Below are 22,588 nucleotides of genomic sequence, written 5' to 3'. Positions count from 1 at the left end.
GCGCTGTCTGCCGCCTCTCGTGGAGCTCTGCGGCGGCGTAAATACAGCGATTCGAGCCGTTCTGGGGGAAGGGCCGCTGCCCACGCGTTCCACCGAAAGAAAGAAAGAGGGAGGGAGAGCAGGAGAGGAAGAGAGTGGAAGAGAGGAAGAGGAAGCACAACATGCGAGAAGGAAAAGGAGAGAGGGGGACGGGGCAAAGAGAAGGGGCACATCGGGCTCTCTTTAAACGCAAGTTACGCTGAGAAATACCTACAACAGGCTGCATCTATGTGAGGGGAGGCGGGACAACTCCAGTCCTCAAGGTCACGTTTTCAGGATAACCCTGCTTCAGCACAGTGGCTCAATCAAAGACTAAGCCACTGATTGAGCCACCTGTGCTGACGCAGGGACTGATTGAGCCACCTGTGCTGAAGCAGGGACTGATCGAGCCACTTGTGCTGAAGCAGGGACTGATTGAGCCACCTGTGCTGAAGCAGGGACTGATTGAGCCACTTGTGCTGAAGCAGGGACTGATTGAACCACCTGTGCTGAAGCAGGGATATCCTGAAAACCTGACCTGGTGGTGGGCCTTTGAGGAGTTGCCCACCTCTGGTCTATGTGGCAATCTTAGTTGGGCCATTTTGGGGTATATCTGCCCCTGTCTGCGATGAGATGAGGGGTTTATGGAGCAAGTGATTTACCTTTAATCTCAGCATTGCCCCTTATTCCCTGTAGAGTGTAAGCTCCCAGGATCAGGGCGCTCCTTCCCTCCTGTATCTGTCTGCGCGCGTCTGTCCTTATTTGTATGCCAGGCTGTTTATGTAATACACATAACTCTGCACCCCTCATTGTACCGCACTGCGGCATATGTCGGCGCTTTACAACTAAACGATACAAATAAGTGGGAGGAGTTATACACATGTGTAACTGCGCAGATCTATGCGGCTTGCGTTCACCTTAATGGTGGCATAAGCCAAATTGTACAACAGTAGAAATACACTTAAATAAATGGTGTATGGGACCGAAAAAGGTGAGAATTTTTGGGATGCGCATGCGTTAGCGCGGATGACTTTTTCCAAACATAGATCCCATGGAGAGACAGAATGATCAAAAGTCAGGGGGGGGGGAGAGAGAGAGAGAGATTGATAGAGATGAGTAAGAGAGAAAGAAAGAGGGCTGGAAAGAAGGGGGGAGAGTGATCAAGAGGAAGAGAGGAGGGGTTGTGAGAGAGAGTAAGAGAGAAGGGGGCGCGTGAGTGAGCAATGGAGGAAGAGAGAAGGGAGGGAAGAAAGAAGAGAGGAGGGAGGCAGAATGGAGGGAGGAAGAATGGAGGGAGGAAGAGAGAATGGAGGGAGGGAAGAAGAGATGAGGGAGGGACTGAGGGAGGAAGAGAGAAGGGAGGGAGGAAGACAGGAGGGAGGAAGAGAGAAGGGAGGAGGGAGGAAGAGTGAAGGGAGGGAGGAAGAGTGAAGGGAGGGAGGAAGAGGGGAGGAAGGAAGAGAGGAGGGAGGAAGAGAGGAGGGAGGAAGAGAGGAAGGAGGGAGGGAGTTGGGAGGTAAGAAGAGAGGAGGGAGGTAAGAAGAGAGGAGAGAGGAAGAGAGGGGGGAGAGGAAGAGAAGAGGGAGGAAGAGAGGAGAGAGCAAGAGAAGAGGGAGGAAGAGAGGAGGGAGGGAAGGAGGAAGAGAAGAGGGAGGGATAGGGGAGGGAGGCATAGGGGGAGGGAAGAAGGAAGAGAAGAGGGAAGGAGGACAAGAGGAGGGAGGAAAAAAGAGAGGAGGGAGGGAGAGAGAAGGGAGGAAGGAGGGAGGAAGGGAGGGGGAGGGGAGGGAGGAAGAAGGGAGGGAGAGGGGAGGGAAGAAGAGAGGAGAGAGGGAGGAAGAGAGAAGGGAGGGAGGAATAGAGGAGGGAGGAGGAGGGAGGAAGAGAGTAGGGAGGGAGGAGGAGGGAGGAAGAGATGAGGGAGGGAGGAAGAGAGGAGGGAGGGAGGAGGAGGGAGGAAGAGAGGAGGAAGGGAGGAAGAGAGGAGGGAGGGAGGAAGAGAGAAGGGAGGGAGGAAGGAAGATAGAAGGGAGGGAGAGAGAGGAGGGAGGGAGTAAGAGAAGAGGGAGGGAGTAAGAGAGGAGGGAGAGAGAAAGGTGGGGAGGAAGATGGGAGGGGAGTGGAGGGAAGAAGAGAGGAGAGAGGGAGGAAGAGAGAAGAGAAGGAGGAAGAGAGAAGGGAGGGGGAGAGAGAGAAGGGAGAGAGGAAGAGATAACGAGAGAGAGAAAGGAGAGAGGGAGGGAGTGAGAAGGAATGAAGAGAGGAGGAAGGGAGGATGGGTGGAAGAAGAGAGGAGGGAGGGAGGAAGAGAGGAGGGAGGGAGGAAGAGAGGAGGGAGGGAAGAAGATGGGAGGGAAGAGGGGAGGGAGGAAGAAAGAGAGGACGGAGGGAAGGAGGAAGAATGGAAGAGATAAGGGAGGGAGAAGAAAGGAAGAGAGGAGGGGGAGAGAGGAAGAGATAATGGAGAAAGAGAGAATGAAGGGCGGGAGAGAGAAGGAAGGGAGAGAGAGAGAGAGAATAATCTGAGCATTAAGTCTTCACATGTTCTATTTTCTGATTGATTTAATCACAGAGTACTAGACAGCTGAGCCATTAAATGACTGCTTTCTTCCAGTCCCTCTGGTTTAAGCAAGGACAATATCTATTCCCCTTAGGCAGGAATAGGAGGAAATACAATATGTATAATTACTGTAAAGGCCTGAATGCTGCTGTAAGAGAATTTCAAAGGGAGCCTTTGTGCTGTGGCTGCATTTTACTGGAGACGGGATTTGAAATGCCTTGCTCTGGTACTCTCTCTAAACCAGGGGTAATTAACTCCAGTCCTCAAGGGCCACCAACAGGTCTGGTTTTCAGGATATCCCTGCTTCAGCACAGGTGACTCCCGACTGAGCCACGGATTGAGCCACCTGTGCTGAAGCTGCAGTGGTGGGCAACTCCAGTCCTCAAGAGCCACCAACAGGTCAGGTTTTAAGGATATCCCTGCTTCAGCACAGGTGGCTGCATCGCCTGTGCTGAAGCAAGGATATCCTTAAAACCTGACCTGTTGCTGGCCCTTGAGGACTGGAGTTGACCGCCCCTTCTCTAAACCATGGGCAGAGAGGGTGAGGGGGATGGTAATTTGCGGGATGATAGGGACTATGACGCTTTTAAACTCTGGAGGTGGAAGAGTTAATTATAAGCATGCTGCTCACTGCAAGAGCAGAGGGTTCTGGGAATTAGCAAGCTAAGGTGCATCTTAGCGCCCCAAATAGTTCAAGCACCTGCTGTACTCCCTTATTATTTTTGACCCTTCTAGGACCGCGTCCGATGCCGGCGAGACAAGCAATGATCGCGGCCATAGACCGCGCGGAGGAGTGCGTGTGCGGCGCAATCACAATGCCTTAATGCAATGATCGCGGCCACAGACCGCGCGCGCCAGCGCGGTGGGGCGCGCCGTGCGCGAAGAATCAGTTACATTTGATTCTGCGGCGCGATGGCCAGGTCACGTGAGCGGTTCGCCCAATGAGCTCCGTGACGTCACGGCCACGCGTCACCGCCACACCCCCCGACACGCCTTCCACGTCGCGTCTACCCAGGCCACAAATCACTGCAGCTAAACCGCGGGTGACGTCGCGCACGCGCACGGTCGCGAGCGCGGCCTAATGTAGCAGAAACATCTCAAAACTGTTGTAACAGCCAACTGCAGGATTGACTCTGCCCAGCAATGCCCGGCGGTGGCCCCTGGGCCGAGGACTCGGGCGTGTAGGGGTCTGTGCCATGCGACATGTTGCGACCTGCAACATGTCCTAGTGACCAGTCCTGTTTGTGCATGTTCTATGCTGTTTCGTGGGCTGCTTATCCTGTTCTGCGTTTATTGAACATACAACCCCTTATCCTCAAGCCTCCCCCCCACCCCCCCAAGGGTCAAGTTTTCAGGATATCCCAGCTTCAGCACAGGTGGCACAATCGAAGATTGAGCCTCTGAGCCACCTGTGCTGATGCAGGGACTGATTGAGCCACATGTGCTGAAGCAGGGATATCCAGAAAACCTGTTGGAGGAGGGGGGGGGGAGGGAGGTTGAGGTCTGGAGTTGCGCCCCCCGGCCTTACCCCACAATGAGTTCACCTCAGCTCACCGTCCCCTGTCAGCCAGTCGAATTCCCCCCCCCCCCCCCCGGGAGGTGAGGCTGGAGATCGTGAGCAGCGAATAAGCGCTTTGTGCTGCATCTTGGGGGCTTGTCTTCCTCCCTTTTCCGGACCATTAAAAAGCAGCATCTGCACTGATTAAATCCCGGCTCACGCTGAGCCCATCCTGCCCTCGCCGCATGGGGCCGCGTGTGGGTCAGGGGGGCCCGACGCGGCTGATGACAAATAAGCATGGGCCAGAAAAATATCAGAGTGTACAAGCCGCGGGGGGCGGCACATCAGAGACGTTACAGCCGTTTCCCTGACCGCGGGGAGGACTGGGGGGATAAAACCGGGCGGCTAACAGGTGTATGTATGTATGTATGTAGAACTGTGTTTCAATAACATGCATGGCTGTGTGTTTGCGTAATAATCATGTAACATACAAAGCAAGGAAATGTGGTATATGTGGTGCTCAGAATCAGACCGGTAACTTCTGTAACATAATTGTGATTGAGACCATAAGCTTGGTGGTCTGGCGACGACGGAGTGCCCCTCAATAAGGCAATAATGCGTAATAGCTGTAGGGGAAGTGACAAGTGGAGTCAGTTGGGACAGCCACTGTGATGTACACAATAATCACCCTAACAGTATATAATTGAAGGAACTATGTCCATTGGATAGCAGGGTTTAGATAAGGCACATTGGCACTTTACCTGCGCATCCGGGGGGGGCACTCTTTTTGTTACTATTGCGGAGTGGCCTGGCTTTGTTTTCCCTGCTTCACATTGCAGGGCGTCTGCAGCTGTGCTCTATCTACACCAACTATCCTTCTGAACATACAAAGCAAGCCTGTAAAATTGGTCTTTTCCACACAGAACGAGGTATACTGTATGTAGCGTGCGTGTTAATAGTCCTAACTGCCACCAGAGGGCGCCGGGATACACCTTCCTGCCCACGGTGTTTAATACATAATACCATGTAACGCCAGTTCCATGCAGCTGCATTAACTCCTACAGAAATGGACGTCATGTTACTTGTGGTTAGCGCGTATCCTGCATTATAATTACATGTAAAACAACGTCCGTTCCCCATCTCGTTATCATAGGGTTAACATTACTTTGTATTCCAATGCCGTGGCGGTAAGTACGTCTTAGGCCGCGCTTACGGTCGCGGAGACGCGACGCCGCGTCAAAAACAAATGTATTCCATCTGTTGCGCGCGCTTATAGTAGGAGCGACGTGACGGCTTGGCCGCGATGGCTGGAAGTCAATTCAAGTTGATTTTTTTTCAGCGACCGCAGCCTGACGTCAGCGTCGCCGGCGCTATAAGCGCGGCCTTAGCGTCACTCCGATCCAGACTCGGAAATGGGTGAGGACGGAAAGGACGCGATGTTTGTTAAAACATGTCTAATTGTGGTGTTACACCCCATCCAGACCGCATAAAAGCCCAATTTCAAGGTGTGGATGTGAGTCACGCCAAGCTTAGTCAAGTCCCTGCGTTAACCTTTTCGGACTTTAGTGGATATGCGATGTTATACCGACTCCTTTGTATAACGAGCGCGCTATTATAACGGCTGTTATACGCAATGGTGCAAACATGCCCTGAGGTCACGCTGTTGTCCTTTGAAGATAGACTGCTTGTCTTCACATGTCATTAAATTAGGTTAATGAACGTTTGCTCATTAGATAGGTGCAAATAAATGTCCCACCTTTCAATATATATCAAATAGTGCCCGGCCTGGTTCTTTTCTCAATTTATTCAGAGGCTATAGAAAACATCTTTCACAGCCTCATTTCAGTCAGTTACATCAGGGGTGTGCAAACTTGGGGGCACGACCCCCAAGGGGGGCGCGAGATTTTCTAGAGGGGGTGGGGGAAGGGGGGCGCAGGCGGTTGCAGAGGCCCTGCGCTCTTCCCCAAGGCATTTAATTTTATGCCGGGGGATCGCGTGAGGCGTCTGCAACTCTCAACTTACCGGGATTCAGAGGCGTGTGACGCGTCGCCATGGAAACACATGACGCCACGGGACCATGTGACGTCACGTCTTCATGGTAACGCGCCGTCACTTGATGCCGGTAAACAAGGCAGGGGGGAGCAAGCAGAGGGGGGGGGGCACAGCGCCAATAGTTAGCGCACCCGTAAGTTACATCATTCAGGCATATAGAATTTAGTTACGTTGTGGAGAAACGTGCGCTCGGTGTTAAATGATTCCGAATTCTATCAATCCAAATACACACTTTGTATGCCTTTTTTCATATGGCGCCAAAAGTGGACTCAGCGCTTCACAAAGAATACAGTACGGGGAATTATAATAATACAATAATTGCAGTAAAATCAGACAATAGGAAAGGAAATCCCTGCCCCGAAGAGCTTACAATCTAAGGTTTGAGGGGATCTTACAGTGACAGCAGGTGAGGGAATAAGTGCACTTTATACATTTTAGCAATCCCTGTCTTTCTCACTGTCAGCCCAATCATCAACATTAGACTGTGATTTAGGAGACCCTTCTTTGTTCTGTCACTAAGTAACTATAGTTAATCCGATGTTCCTTATCTTTTAAGACCCACCTAGTATACTTTATCAAAGTCCCACTGCGGGACGAAACGCGTCGGAGGTTCTCTCTGTGATGTGCAGCATTCAAGTTCAATAAAGCTGATTTTCTTTTTCTTTGGCTGAGTTCCGCTATGCGGTGACCGCCTACGCTTCATCTCTATCTTACAACGATTTGGCTGGAGCACGCAGGCAATTCTTCCTGACTGGGGGAGCCGTGTCTCCCTTCCAGCGTGAGCGCCTGGTGCCGTGTCTCCCCCCCCCTGGGGAGCGCAAGGAGCGCCGGAGCGCACGGCACGCGGAAATCAGTTCCAGAGAAGCAGCTCACTTCAGGCGATGACGTCATCCACAAGCGGGGCTTGCGGAGCTGGGACCGGCAGGACAGGACGGGCAGTGAAGACGCCAGGTCGGGTAAGGGCAGCAGGTGGTAGTATCCCGTGAGTACACGAGAGGGGCATCCCACGGCTGCTTCTCATCCTGTCTTTATCCCCTGCTCACTAGCCCCCCACCCAGGTATTTAGTCTGTACCCCGTCCTTTATATTGACTTTCATTTATATTGATTCAGTTTCAGCAAGGTTGCCATTCAGAGGTTGCACATATATCAACGGACAGGCGTGTGTGTTGTGGGGCGCTGGACATTGCGGGGTTCATTCTCCTTACTATATACACTGTCTTCAGACTAATTTATCTTCTTATCTTTGCAGGGACAGCTAATCATTTTCCAATATAATTTCTAACTTAATACAGTACTAAATGACTTATTTTAATTAGTTACATGCGGAAGATGTGTGTGTGTATATAGAGAATATAGCACCATTAATATTTAGGCTTCAAATGATTCCATCTTCAGTTAACGCCAACTTACAGGTCTTAACACAGCTTTGTGGATCTGGGCCAAAGTTGGGAAGAACCGAGCTTGTACTGGTGCTGGTTTTGGATAGTATATTTCGGACAATTCAAGTCTTGGGCTCGGTGTAACAGCGTGTGAGGACTTCTCAGTAGGTAACAAGTTACAAGATGAAACCATTAAGGGCAGGAGAACTGAACACCGTATTGTTATCTGCGCCAGTGTAGGTCGCTCACGTTCCTCTCACTTGGAGCGAGTCTCACACTCCGGAAAGTGGACACACTCATTGTAGAGCAGCAGGCCCCTCGACAGGGGGGCAGCACAGGCACAAAAGTGATGGGTCCGGCGGCGGAGGTCGGCCCACCCTAGTGACCCGAACTGGAAGTAAGGTCCCGCTGGAAGTCGGATCTAACTTCCGGTATTGGTCACCTGGGTGGGCTCCCCTCCAGCGCCTGGACAGACCCTGCACCCCTCCCCCCCACCCCCACTCCACAGGTACAGCCTGAGGTGGGCGGTGGGTGAGCGAGAGAGAGAGGCGGAAAGTGAGAGAGGAGAGAAAGAGAGTGAGACAGACAGAGGGGGGTTGGGGAGAGTATGTGTGAGAGAGAGAAAGGGGGCGAGAGTGGGGGGAGATGAGGGGGGTGTAAGTGAGGCGATCAGAGAGAGGGGGTGGGAGGAAGTGAATGAGACAGAGGGGGAGAGAGAGCCAGACAGAGGGAGTGAGAGTGAGAGGGGGGGGGGGGGGGGAAGAAAGTATGAGAGAGGGGGAGAGTGAGAGAGACAGGGACCGCTGACAAGGGGGCGGGGGGAGAGCAGACACCTCCCCCTCCTGCTCAACAACCCAGAGCCCCGGTAGAGACTCTAGTCCCGGGCAAGCTGTCGGTCGGTGCACCTGTGGAGCAGTCTCACTCACAGGAAGGCAGTGCCACTAATTGGAAGCCAGTCACAAATTACAATGGCGTTTTACTAATCGGAACGCAGTGCCACATATCGGGAGGAAATCTCTCTCACGGGAAACCAGTCTCCGTCCTTAACGGGAAGGTTCACAAACCTGGAGGGAAACGCACAGTTATTCCCAGAATCCCCCACACTCACCGAAGGCAACACGATTCCGTCAAAATATCCTTGTTATTCCCGAGTGATCAGAATTCCACGCCCCTGTGATCTCTGGCTCACATAACAGGCGTGTTGTGACCCTGATCCCACATAACAGGCGTGTTGTGACCCTGATCCCACATAACAGGCGTGTTGTGACCCTGATCCCACATAACAGGCGTGTTGTGACCCTGATCCCACATAACAGGCGTGTTGTGACCCTGATCCCACATAACAGGCCTGTTGTGACCCTGATCCCACATAACAGGCGTGTTGTGACCCTGATCCCTGATACTAAGAGCAGCATTTTGCATCAACGTATCAAACATGTTGCATCAGTTGAGTAACCATTTACTTCAGCACACGATGTGTCAACAGAAAGAGTAATCCAAGATAACGTCATTACATTGTCTCCGTACCCGCATTGCGCACAATCTGCCGCCCCGCCTCTCTCGCCTGCACTCCACGGCCGCCAACAATATGCACGGCACTGTATCCAAAAAAAAGATGCACAGCGAGTCCCTGCCCTGAGGAGTGTACATGCTCGTTTTGGTGCCTGAGGCACAGGGAGATAAAGTGACTTGCCCAAGGTCACAAGGAGCCGACCCTGGGATTCAAACCGGGTCCCACCCATGGCAAAGGAAGCACTACACTAAAATACATGTAGAACAGAAGGGTAGCTGAGCGCACCAAAAGAAATGCAATCATCGTTAAAAAGTTCATTTTATTGACTGATTACCGTCACAAACCATTTGGACCATCAGTCAATACAATGAACTTTTTATAAATGATTGCATTTTTGGGGCGCTCAGCGTCCCTTCTGTTCTATATGCCGTTACCCTGACTAGGGTTTCTTCTGCGTGCAGCACCCACCACCATTCCTGTTTGTTGCTCTTGTTCCCGCAGAGTTGGGGCATCCCAAGTTTGCATTTACCTTGACTCTTGTGTGTTTAGCTTTTAACACTAAACCCACGCACCTCCAGACCGGAGATAACGCCTAATCACCGTCACGCTGCTTGCGTCACTTACCCGCACCAGCTGCTCCGGGAAGGGGCCCCTTGAATTCTCTGGCACGTTTATTGGTGGAATCACCCAATCTCTCTTCTGCCGCCTCAGCCCGTTAGAGTCGTGATGCGGTCGCCATGGTAACAAAGTACCACTCAGCGGCTGCAGACGCTCGGACCGCCGGTTCTGATTTCCGCTTCGCTGTGGGTTGTTTTCCCATTTTGTTGTTGTTGTTGTCGTCGTTATTATAATAGGTTTATGGAGACAGGAAAGAAGAGAGGGAAAGAAAACAGGGAGTGAGTCTCGCGAGCTTCCGCACAACAGATAATGACATCACAATCGCCCGCCAAACCCTATACTTCCCATAACCTAAGTACGAAAGGAAGTCAAGGTTCAAATAGGGTCGGCAGGTAGGAAAATGTGCAGACTACGTGTGCCAAAAGGTTCTTATCTGCTGTCAAATTCAATGTTTATATTCCAAATGGATATTGATATTAAGGTGCCCCCCCCCCACCCCCAACTGAAAGAACTCAGCCATTCAACAACTTCCCTTGCCATTTTTCATATGGTAAAAACAAATAGCAACGGAAAAAAAAACCAGAATGTACAATTTATAGTCTTTCTATAGGACGGGTTATTGGGGCAGCTGATCCAGTGATAAGGGGAGTACTGAATTATTGCATCACAACGGTGGGCCACCTTTACAAGACCCCCAGATATAATGATGCTGCATCAACAGGAGAACAGAATGACGCTTGTGATCAGGGTGGGAAAGGTAAAAAGTAAGAGTGTGTTTACACCGAATCACTAACAGGGACCAGTTTGATAATGCACTGTTAACAATGAATCAACTTCTACTAATACTTAGTGTATGTTAAGGCCGATTTACTCTAATCTGTTTTAAATTGTGTTCAGACTTACTGTGGACACGTTTACTAAAGTGTAGAAACGCACTATGCTGTGTAAGTCACATCTAAGCAAACGCGGATATCGGTCACAATAATGGTCAAGAAAAATAGATTTTTCTTAGTTATGATATACGTATAATGTATATCTAAGGGCAACACTCACTAAATGGCATTCAGTACAAATACCACAAGCAACCAGCAAATCTTTGAGTTGGTTATCTCTACGGGTTAACACAGGATTCCCGGCTACTAACGTATTCATGAAAAGAACACACAGTTTAGCTTGCAATAGCTGTGATTAGCGCGTTCACACGCTTCTGTGTGCTATCTGTATTTTACTGTATTTAGTGGAGATTGAAGAGAAAATAATGCAGAAGTCGCTAAACAGATTAATAGGTGTAGCCATATCAACCTATCTTTGTTTAGCTGGGGTTTTTTTTACTGTGTATGCCGGCTTAATAATAACAGCAATAAGTGCTAAACAGAGCCAGGCTTATGCCAGTTATTTCTAGCAAACGTTCACATTTGCTACAAGTGTATACAGAGATACATGGATATATACCTAAATGTTTGTGTTTATTAGTGATTCTACGCCTAATTTTGTTGCTGCCAACATCTCCTGTTTGGATTCTTATTCTACAAGTGCCTTTTTGTGTCTTTTCACAGTTTGGGGCTGTGTGTGCTTCGGCAAAGTGTTAACAATACGGCAGCCCTCAAGGATCCTTCAGCCTGTGAAGATGCCGAGTTGTCAATAACAAGCACAAAAGCCGGCACACAATTGTATTTGTCATTGTTCCCATCAGACAATTTGGTGGTTATTTATAAAATCATTTGCAGTACGGTAATTCAGCCCAGATTGTTTCGTTGTGCTTGTATATAGAGTCTCACCCTGAATAGACACAATATAAATCCTTATTGCTATGATATACACTGTGCAGCTGAATGCCAAGTACAGCTTTATTATTTAAAAGAAATAACTTTCCACCAGGTGCCATCGATACGCACATTTTTTTTCTTTTATTAAAGTTTAAAAAATAAAAAAAATAAACTTCTGCGGTAACTCAGTCCACTATTTATGATGTGGACAACTCCAGTCCTCAAGGACCACCAACAGGTCAGGTTTTCAGGATATCCCTGCTTCAGCACAGGTGGCTCAATCAGTGGCTCAGTCGAAGACTGAGCCACTGATTGAGCCACCTGTGCTGAAGCTGCAGGGGTGGCCAAATCCAGCACTCAAGGGCCACCAGCAGGCCTAGTATTAGGGATATCCCTGCTTCAGCACAGGTGGTGCAGTCTCTGACGGAGCCAATGATTGAGCCACCTGTGCTGAAGCTGGCTCTTCAACTGAGCCACTGATTGAGCTACCTGTGCTACAGCAGGGATATCTTGAAAACCTGACCTGTTGGTGGCTACTGAGGTTTGGAGTTGAGCTCCCCTGCTCTAGATCATCTTTCTTTCCCCATCTTTATACCCCTGTTTCTTTTTGGATTGTTTTTTTACTAACAATAATCAGATCCCTCACTATTGTACATAGCACTGACCATGCACCCCACACTGTATATAGAATTTGCCGGGCACAGGAAGATAAAGTGACTTCATTAGACTGCAAACTGCCAGGGATTAACCTGCGTGTTGTGCGTGTGACGCACTGGCTGCATTGTAGCCTATTCTGCTGGAACTACAGGCGCAGCCCCCGTTATTCCAACGTTCAGTGCATTGCAGCGTGACACACGCAACGCGCCATGCGGGAGAAGGGGGCGGGGCCCTGGCGCCATACGCTAGGAGAACATTGGCTACATCTGTATATAAATGAATATATGCCTACGTGTTTGTCCAGGGGTCGGACACTGAGATTTAAATTGCGTTCTCCTCTTTCAGAGACGCTGTTACCCCCGATCTCTCCATTACTAAGCACGGATCACTGTTACACATCAGCGATGGCTGTCCACGTTCATGTTACACCTTCTGTGCTTCTCTCTCCTGCCGTCTCTCTAACCTCTATCGGTCACCCCATCTCCTCCTTTCCTCCACATCTTACATTCGCACCGTCACTCCACTCCCTTTCCCGACAGCCCCTCTCTCTCTCGCGATAACTTTCATCCCCTGCTGAATTTGGCCACTCTCTCCTCCCTCTCTTTCTCTCTTCCCATCTCCTCCATCCTATCAAGACCTGTCTTTCTCTCCCTCCTTCCATCCGTCTCCCTGTTTCTCTCCCTCTCAATATCCCGCCATCCCTCTCTCTTCCCATGTCCTACATCCTATCCAGACCTCTCCCCCTCTCTCTCCTCCATCCTATGCAGACCTGTCTTTCTCTCCCTCTCGCTCTCTCTCTGTTTCTCTCCCTCTCTCTTCCCATCTCCTCTATCCTATCTAGACCTGTCTTTCTCTCCCTCCTTCCCTCCCTCTCTCCCCCTGCTTCTCTGTTTCTCTCCCTCTCTCTATCCCTCCATTCATCTCTCTATCCATCTCCTCCATCCTATCCAGACCTGTCTTTCTCTCCCTCCTTCCCTTCCTCTCTCTGTTTCTCTCCCTCTCTCTATCCCTCCATCCCTCTCTCTTCCCATGTCCTCCATCCTATCCAGACCTCTCCCCTTCCCCCTCTCTCTCCTCCATCCTATGCAGACCTCTCTCTCTCTTCCCATCTCCTCCATCCTATCCAGACCTGTCTTTCTCTCCCGCCTTTCCTCCCTCTGTTTCTCTCCTTCTCTCTATCCCTCTCTCTCTTCCCATCTCCTCCATCCTATCCAGACCTGTCTTTCTCTCCCTCTCTCCCCCTCCTTCCATCCGTCTCCCTGTTTCTCTCCCTCTCTCTATCCCTCCATCCGTCTCTTCCCATGGCCTCCATCCTAAGCAGACCTCTCTTTCTCTCCCTCCTGCTCTCTGTTTCTCTCCCTCTCTCTATCCCTCCATCCCTCTCTCTTCCCATCTCCTCCATCCTATGCAGACCTCTCTCTCTCTTCTCTCTCTTCTCCCGTGGATTGTGCACTAGACACGTGGTTGTGTACTGTAGATGCAGTAGCTCTGGTGTAGTTACAATGGCGTGTGCTTGTTGCCGTGTTTGCTGCTATTTCCAAGCTGTGAGATACAACACACAAATAAAACATGGAGTCACTGCGGCACACGTGCTGTCAGAAACATTAAACCAGTGTTTTTCAGCCGCAGTTACTAGGAAGCCTCGGGTTTCCCAGGTACCCTAAAAGTAATGGTTCTTAACCTTTTTGAACCTATGGACCCTATATCCTTTGTGGTTGCTAATATTGGTTTCCAGAACTTAAATATCCTCTGAGTTTTCAATTTTTTTTCATTTTTCCGGGCTCCGTTTTAGGCCGTTCTAAAAATATATATATATTTTTTTGTTCATGGACCCCCTGGATCTGCTCTATGGACCCCCAGGGGGTCCATTGACCACAGATTAAGAACCCCTCCCCTAAAGGGTTCCCTGCAATTGTCTGGTCAATTGAAAACTGTATAAAATACAGACAAATTTGCAATGCATCTGATCTCAGACGCGCTATTAGAGAGGGTTGGGGTTCCTTACAATGCATCTGATCTCAGACGCGCTATTAGAGAGGGTTGGTGTTCCTTACAATGCATCTGATCTCAGACACGCTATTAGAGAGGGTTGGGGTTCCTTACAATGCATCTGATCTCAGACGCGCTGTTAGAGAGGGTTGGGGTTCCGCAGAATTTCACTGTATAATTATAGCGATCCTTAACCAAAAAAAAAGTTGGAAAATACTGCATTAATACGAAACTAGCGACTGTGACAGCGTTGGATTCCTTTGTGGCAATTGTTGCTTTTTACATGAAAAAAAACAGGTTTATAACAGTGTTTAAAATCTGTTTGTCTAAGTTTACTCGTCAGGTAAGTAACTGATAGATTGCGAGGTACTATTGCAGCTGCTCTTACTGTCTCTTTGAATAAGTGTCTCCCAGGCCCTTTGCGGACAGGTAATGATCCGTAAACAGGTAATTATTATTTAATGAATGAACCAAGGTCACAGTTTATAAGGTGGGAGTTCTGACTCAAACAGTCATTTAGAATGTGTCAAGTTATAAAGCATTGATTGTGTCCGGCGTTCGCAAACACCCGAGGTCGGTGGCGGTTTTTATGCCGCGTTTGGAGTGGTCACTTGATATTACAAATGATGAATGTATCAATTCCTGCGTGTCTAGATGTCATTCTCCCCAGGCCACGTCTGAGTCACTTGCCAAACGTCTCAAACGCACCAAAAGACTCGCACGCTGGATTATATCAGTCTCCTGGCTGCAAAACGTGGCCAAGAACACAGCATCGGATTGATCAACATCCCATATCGCGCCGTGGGGTTATTTTACTTCGGTACCAGGGAGACGTGCAGCCCATGTCTACTAAGCAATGCCATATCATAAGACACATTCCGCCAATGGAAGACACCCTTCAAGTGAACGATCGATCCCAGTTCTTACGGAATAGCACCACTTAGCAAATATGGGCCTGCAAATCCTCTATGCCAGGGGGTGGCCCACTGCAGTTCAGTTCACAAAGGGCCATCAACAGGTCAGGTTTTCAGGATGTTCCTGCTTCAGCACAGGTAGTGCAGTCTTCGACCGAGCCACTGATTGAGCCACCTGTGCGGTGCCCTTCAAGACTGGAGTTGGCCACCCCCGCATTATGCAACAAAATCATTATTTGTGCAGGAAATATACCGGTATTTGGGTGTGAGCGTGAATGCACATGCACTAGTACTGTTACTGCGCCCTACACTTGCCCTTGAGGAATCACAGTGGCCTTTTAAGCAGCACGAGGCGCCCCAGGCTGCCAGGAGGAAGGACACACATCACGCTGCCATAATGCCGTTCAGCTATTGTTGCTCTCTGATCCATCAAATTAGCTTGGTCCAGGTCGCGGGCCCATTTTCCGAAGGTCTCACTCATGTCTCATAAAAGCAATTAGCAGGTAATAGCCTCAACTAAAGCAACAACAGTCCATCTCCAAGCACGGAGGGTTGTTCAGTGCAGCGCAGGGAGACAGGTCAGAGAGATGTCTCTGTATACCAGCAAGCACATAAAAGCAGTGACTGTGAAACGAGGCGTGCCTTTCACCTTCCGCTCAGCTTGGCAGTTCTAAGCCTAGCCAGCTGGTACCCAACCTCCTCTCCCGGCCAACCTGCGCTTCCCATCGGCCAGGCCCACGGCCACGGTGACATCTGGAAGTTATTAGCCAGCAAAAGCTTAACGCCGGGGCTCATTCCCATACATATATTGTCACCCGCCGTGTCGCGTCGGGGATGGGTCAATAAGGATGCAGGCATCGGCAAATACAAGGGAAAGCTGCAGAGAACACTGGCGGAGTGTGGTTGCTAAATGCCACGTTTAACATGCTCCGTGGCTTCTGGACGTCAGTGGCCTGCACCTCATTGCACAGTAGTGTGCAGCAGGTTAACCACAAGAAGGTACCGCACCAGTAACACTTGCAGGTCCAAACTCCACTCACCCCCATAAATATTTCATCTCCCCCCCGCTCCCATGGTGCACTGTCACATCCGTTACCGGTATCTCTTTTAGTGATGAAGAATAATATTATAAAATTATATTATATTTATTAAAGAATAAAAACCAGCAATGCTTCGAAATATTATTAGCGTTTCTTTGTAAAGCGCCAACATATTCCACGGCGGGGTACAATTGGGGTACAGAGTGACATCACTGACATAAACAGAGTGACATACAAATAAAGACACCCACAAAGACAGATACAGGAGGTGATGAGGACCCTGATCCTGAGAGCTTACACTCTAGTCTACAGCAATTCTAGACACGCTTTCCACTGGTTTTGTGGGTGCATACGGTGGGTGTGGGTGCATACGGTGGGTGTGGGTGCATACGGTGGGTGTGGGTGCATACGGTGGGTGTGGGTGCATACGGTGGGTGTGGGTGCATACGGTGGGTGTGGGTGCATTCGGTGGGTGTGGGTGCATACGGTGGGTGTGGGTGCATACGGTGGGTGTGGGTGCATACGGTGGGTGTGGGTGCATACGGTGGGTGTGGGTGCATACGGTGGGTGTGGGTGCATACGGTGGGTGTGGGTGCATACGGTGGGTGTGGGTGCATACGGTGGGTGTGGGTGCATACGGTGGGTGTGGGTGCATACGGTGGGTGTGGGTGCATACGGTGGGTGTGGGTGCATACGAGCATAAAAGTAAACTGCTGTGATTCCTATGATGCTACAAAAAGGGAACAGGTATAAAACAGCCATGAGACGCGGCATAGTGGCAGCCATTTTTAATGAGACCGACACGTATTATTAATGCAGGACTTGTCCTTTATTTAAAATAGAAAGCTAGTGGAGCAATGCTCTGATTAGGATGATAAACGCAACACACACACACACACTTCTCCGTTTGCGTACCTGAGAAACTCACGCAGCCGATTTATATTATAATTAAAACACAGGCATCAGAAACCTTTCCTGAATGTTCCAGAAGCTGCCACTTGTGTCTGTCACTGTTACAGGTTTGAGCTTTGGGTTAAATAATAGTTTAGGGAACAAATAATGTCCTTTTGTCTTCACAACGTCAATCCTGATCTGCTCTCTTACAGAGAATAATTAGATCTTGTTTTTAAATGGTACATCTGAAGAGAGCGGGCTCTCAGACCTCATCAGTACACCTCTGAAGAATGGTTCTATGTAATGGCTGCCAGCATCATGTATATTTAAAATAGGTAATGAGGGTACTGTCTGTAGCTATTCTCTCTGGTTTCCATGGCAGCTATACAGAGGACCGCTTCAGATGCTATTTGACTAACACAGAATAAAACAATAGCAAAAACAGGTTCTTTGGCAAATGAATCACAAGAGGAACTCTAAGCCGAGCAGTGGCATGGATTTTGCACTGAAGTAAATGCAGTGCTTGTAATCAATGAGAGTTTGCTTGTTTTTGTGGTTTTTGTTTTTTCATCCATTAAGTGTCTGGGTTACCAGAGTTTATTAAAATGAGTTGCAGTGCATTATTGATAAAGCTCTGACCCGCGGTGCTGTGATGTTCCCAGAATTTACACACACCGTGATTGTAAGCTCTTTGGCCCAGCGTTTCCTTTCCATAATCCATACTTGTGCATCTGATGTGTTTATTGTGCTATTATTACTCTGTACTCTGTTGTCCCTGAGAGTGCGCTGTCTGTGGTTAATAAAACTAATCTATATATACAGTGAACCACGTGTGCAAAGAGCTTGCAATCTAATGTGTCACACCTGTAGCACACGGAAATGATGTGATAAAGGTGACAAGCATCACCCTAAAAGAAGGGCAGTGGGTAATCTTTTAACCAGCATATATTGTATTGTATGTCTTTATTTATACAGCGCCAAAGTATGTGTGTGTGTGTGTGTGTGTGTGTGTGTGTGTGTGTGTGTGTGTGTGTGTGTGTGTGTGTGTGTGTGTATATATATACTAGCTTATATACCCGGCGTTGAGCGGGATAACATTTTCCCGCTCCGCCTCGCTCTACGCTCACCCCCCTCCTTTCACATCTCCATTCCCCCCCCCCTTCACAGTTCCGATTTCCCCTTCACATCTCCAATTCTTCACGCTCCCCCCCCCCCCCCGGCTTCATAGCTCTGTGGCGGCGGGTCACTGGGGGGGGGGGGGTGGCCGGGAGGGTTGGGATTCCCCCCCTTCACAGCTAGGCGGCGTCTCCCTGGGTGGGCAGGCTGGAATCTCCCCCCCTTCAGAGGTTAGCGGCGGTTGCTCACCTTTAGTTAGTGATTTCCCCCCCCCTTCCTTCAGAGCTCGGCAGCAGTGTGTCACTGGGGGGGGCGGGAGGGTTGATTCTCTCCCCCCCCCCCCCCCAGTTGCAAGTGGGAGGGTTGTGCGGCTCACTGCAGGTGGGTTAGTGACAGGGTGCGGCGGCACCCTGCGGGTATCTCTGCGGCGGCTGACTTTGGGAGCGGTGTGTATTGTATGTCTTTATTTATATAGCGCCATTAATGTACATAGCGCTTCAGGGGGTGTGACAGGGGGGGTGGCGGCGGCGGACTTACTGTGGGGCGGGGTGTCCGCTGCGGTGGCGGGCGGGAGCAGGGTCGTCAACAGAAAGCATGGGGCCCAGGACAAATGAAAGGAGTGGGGCGCCCCCTCCCCCCCTCCTCCCAACCCATAGCGCACCTACCAGGGAAAAATATTTTTTAGCGCACAACTTGAACGTAACTGTTTTGTTATTGTCATACCGAAAAAAAGATTACAATGCAACCTGTTTCTTTTTATATTTTCCACAAAAGACAGGTGAGTGACTGGGTGCGTGGGTGAGTGGGTGTGCGGGTGAGTGGGTGAGTGGGTGCGCGGGTGGGTGACTGAGTGGGTGCGCAGGTGCGCGACTGAGTGGGTGCGCGGGTGCGCGACTGAGTGGGTGCGCGGGTGGGTGACTGAGTGGGTGCGCGGGTGGGTGACTAAGTGGGCACGCGGGTGAGTGGGCACGCGGGTGGGTGGGCGCGCAGGTGGGTGACTGAGTGGGTGCGCGGGTGGGTGACTGAGTGGGTGCGCGGGTTGGTGACTGAGTGGGTGCGCGGGTGGGTGACTGAGTGGGTGCGCGGGTGGGTGACTGAGTGGGTGCGCGGGTGGGTGACTGAGTGGGTGCACGGGTGGGTGACTGAGTGGGTGCGCGGGTGGGTGACTGAGTGGGTGACTGCGTGGGTGCGTGGGTGGGTGCGCGGGTGGGTGCGCGGGTGGGTGCGCGGGTGAGCGGGTGGGTGCGCGAGTGAGCGGGTGGGTGCGCGAGTGAGCGGGTGGGTGCGCGGGTGAGTGGGTGGGTGCGCGGGTGGGTGCGCGGGTGAGCGGGTGGGTGCGCGGGTGGGTGCGCGGGTGGGTGCGCGGGTGAGCGCCTCCCCTTGCACATCATCCCCCCCCTCCCCTTGCACATCATCATCCCCCCCTCCCCTTGCAAATCATCCCCCCCCATCCCTTGCACAACATCCCCCCCTCCCCTTGCACATCATCCCCCCCTCCCCTTGCACATCATCCCCCCCTCCCCTTGCACATCATCCCCCCCTCCCCTTGCACATCATCCCCCCCTCCCCTTGCACATCATCATCCCCCCCTCCCCTTGCACATCATCACCCCCCCCCTCCCCTTGCACATCATCATCCCCCCTCCCCTTGCACATCATCATCCCCCCTCCCCTTGCACATCATCATCCCTCCCTCCCCTTGCACATCATCATCCCCCCTCCCCTTGCACATCATCATCCCCCCCTCCCCTTGCACATCATCGCCCTCTCCCCTTGCACATCACCCCCCCCCCTTGCACATCATCCCCCCCTTGCACATCATCATCCCCCCCTCCCCTTGCACATCATCATCCCCCCCTCCCCTTGCACATCATCATCCCCCCTCCCCTTGCACATCATCCCCCCCTCCCCTTGCACATCATCATCCCCCCCTCCCCTTGCACATCATCATCCCCCCTCCCCTTGCACATCATCATCCCCCCCTTGCACATCATCATCCCCCCCCTTGCACATCATCACCCCCCCCTTGCACATCATCATCCCCTCCCCCCTTGCACATCATCATCCCCCCCCTTGCACATCATCCCCCCCTTGCACATCATCATCCCCCCCTTGCACATCATCCCCCACTTGCACATCATCACCCCCCCCTTGCACATCATCATCCCCTCCCCCCTTGCACATCACCATCCCCTCCCCCCTTGCACATCATCCTCCCCCCCTTGCATATCATCATCCCCCCCTGCACATCATCATCATCCCCCCCTCCCCTTGCACATCATCACCCCCCCCCTCCCCTTGCACATCATCATCCCCCCTCCCCTTGCACATCATCATCCCCCCTCCCCTTGCACATCATCATCCCTCCCTCCCCTTGCACATCATCATCCCCCCTCCCCTTGCACATCATCCCCCCCTTGCACATCATCATCCCCCCCTCCCCTTGCACATCATCATCCCCCCCTCCCCTTGCACATCATCATCCCCCCTCCCCTTGCACATCATCCCCCCTCCCCTTGCACATCATCATCCCCCCCTCCCCTTGCACATCATCATCCCCCCTCCCCTTGCACATCATCATTCCCCCCTTGCACATCATCATCCCCCCCCTTGCACATCATCACCCCCCCCTTGCACATCATCATCCCCTCCCCCCTTGCACATCATCATCCCCTCCCCCCTTGCACATCATCATCCCCCCCCTTGCACATCATCCCCCCCTTGCACATCATCATCCCCCCCTTGCACATCATCCCCCACTTGCACATCATCACCCCCCCCTTGCACATCATCATCCCCTCCCCCCTTGCACATCACCATCCCCTCCCCCCTTGCACATCATCCTCCCCCCCTTGCATATCATCATCCCCCCCTGCACATCATCATCATCCCCCCTCCCCTTGCACATCATCATCCCCCCTCCCCTTGCACATCATCATCCCCCCTCCCCTTGCACATATCCCCCCCTCCCCTTGCACATATCCCCCCCTCCCCTTGCACATATCCCCCCCTCCCCTTGCACATATCCTCCCCTCCCCTTGCACATATCCCCCCCTCCCCTTGCACATATCCCCCCCTCCCCTTGCACATATCCCCCCCTCCCCTTGCACATATCCCCCCCCTCCCCTTGCACATATCCCCCCCCTCCCCTTGCACATATCCCCCCCTCCCCTTGCACATATCCCCCCCTCCCCTTGCACATATCCCCCCCTCCCCTTGCACATATCCCCCTTCACCTCACATCACCTCCGATCACGGCGGGACTGCGCGCGCTCGCTCGGCACCGGAAGTGCCGCACTTGATCGACTCCCCCGGGGAGGAAGGGGAGAGCGGGCTCGGCTCCCCCGGGGAGGAAGGGGAGAGCGGGCTCGGGTCCCCCGGGGAGGAAGGGGAGAGCGGGCTTGGCTCGCAAGGGGAGGGAGAGCGGGCTCGGCTCGCAAGGGGAGGGAGAGCGGGCTCGGCTCGCAAGGGGAGGGAGAGCGGGCTCGGCTCGCAGGGGGAGGGAGGAGGAGGAGGAAAGCAGCCGCCGCGGTCCGCACAGTGGGGCCGCGTGTTGTGCAGGCCTGTGCGGAGTATGCGGCGTGCGGGAGAGGTGAGCGGCAGGGAGGGAGGCGAGGGCCGGAAGTGTGCGGCGTGCGGGAGAGGTGAGCGGCAGGGAGAGAGGCGAGGGCCGGAAGTGTGCGGCGTGCGGGAGAGAGGCGAGGGCCGGAAGTGTGCGGCGTGCGGTAGAGGTGAGCGGCAGGGAGAGAGGCGAGGGCCGGAAGTGTGCGGCGTGCGGGAGAGAGGCGAGGGCCGGAAGTGTGCGGCGTGCGGGAGAGAGGCAAGGGCCGGAAGTGTGCGGCGTGCGGGAGAGAGGCGAGGGCCAGAAGTGTGCGGCGTGCGGGAGAGGTGAGCGGCAGGGAGAGAGGCGAGGGCCGGAAGTGTGCGGCGTGTGGGAGAGAGGCAAGGGCCGGAAGTGTGCGGCGTGCGGGAGAGAGGCGAGGGCCGGAAGTGTGCGGCGTGCGGGAGAGAGGCAAGGGCCGGAAGTGTGCGGCGTGCGGGAGAGAGGCGAGGGCCAGAAGTGTGCGGCGTGCGGGAGAGGTGAGCGGCAGGGAGAGAGGCGAGGGCCGGAAGTGTGCAGCGTGCGGGAGAGAGGCGAGGGCCAGAAGTGTGCGGCGTGCGGGAGAGAGGCGACGGCCGGAAGTGTGCGGCGTGCGGCCGTGAGAGGGGCTGATGGTGCGCGTCGAGGGGGGGTGGTAATGCGGGTGTGAGGGACTGATCCGGCGGGGGTGCGGATGGAGGTTGCGGCCCGGGTGTGGCCGGTAGGTTTCGCGGCAGATGGTGGGCCGGGTGTGAGGTGCGGCTGGGGGGGTTGCAGGGGCGCTCGGTGAGGAGAATCTGCGGCTGCACTGCGCTCAGAGGGGCACGCGGTGTAGGCGTGGAGGGCGGGACACACGGGGGGGGAGGGGGGCGAGGTACACCGGCCAATGAGAGCCGTGGGGGGGGAGGGGTGAGCCAATGAGAGCCGTGGGAGGGCGGCGGCCGACGGACCAATCAGAATCCCCCTAGACACGGACATACAATGGTTTCAAAAA

General features: G+C 52.6%; 1 protein-coding gene across 5 annotated transcripts in view; it reads right to left on the bottom strand.

Annotated features, from left to right (window-relative positions):
- CDH4 (cadherin 4) overlaps positions 1-22,588 on the bottom strand; it is a 499,844-nt gene that overhangs the window by 103,113 nt on the left and 374,143 nt on the right. For all 5 annotated transcript variants that reach the window (XM_075571397.1, XM_075571398.1, XM_075571395.1 and 2 more), the window contains one exon: positions 9,646-9,822. In XM_075571397.1, the coding sequence (XP_075427512.1) occupies positions 9,646-9,822 (177 nt within the window). The remainder of the gene's footprint in view (positions 1-9,645; positions 9,823-22,588) is intronic.

This window comes from Ascaphus truei, chromosome 15 (genome assembly GCF_040206685.1).
Source record: "Ascaphus truei isolate aAscTru1 chromosome 15, aAscTru1.hap1, whole genome shotgun sequence".
Classification (NCBI taxonomy): Eukaryota; Metazoa; Chordata; class Amphibia; order Anura; family Ascaphidae; genus Ascaphus; species Ascaphus truei.
Note: the sequence above shows the minus strand (reverse complement) of the source record. Positions and strands in the feature narration are given on the sequence as shown.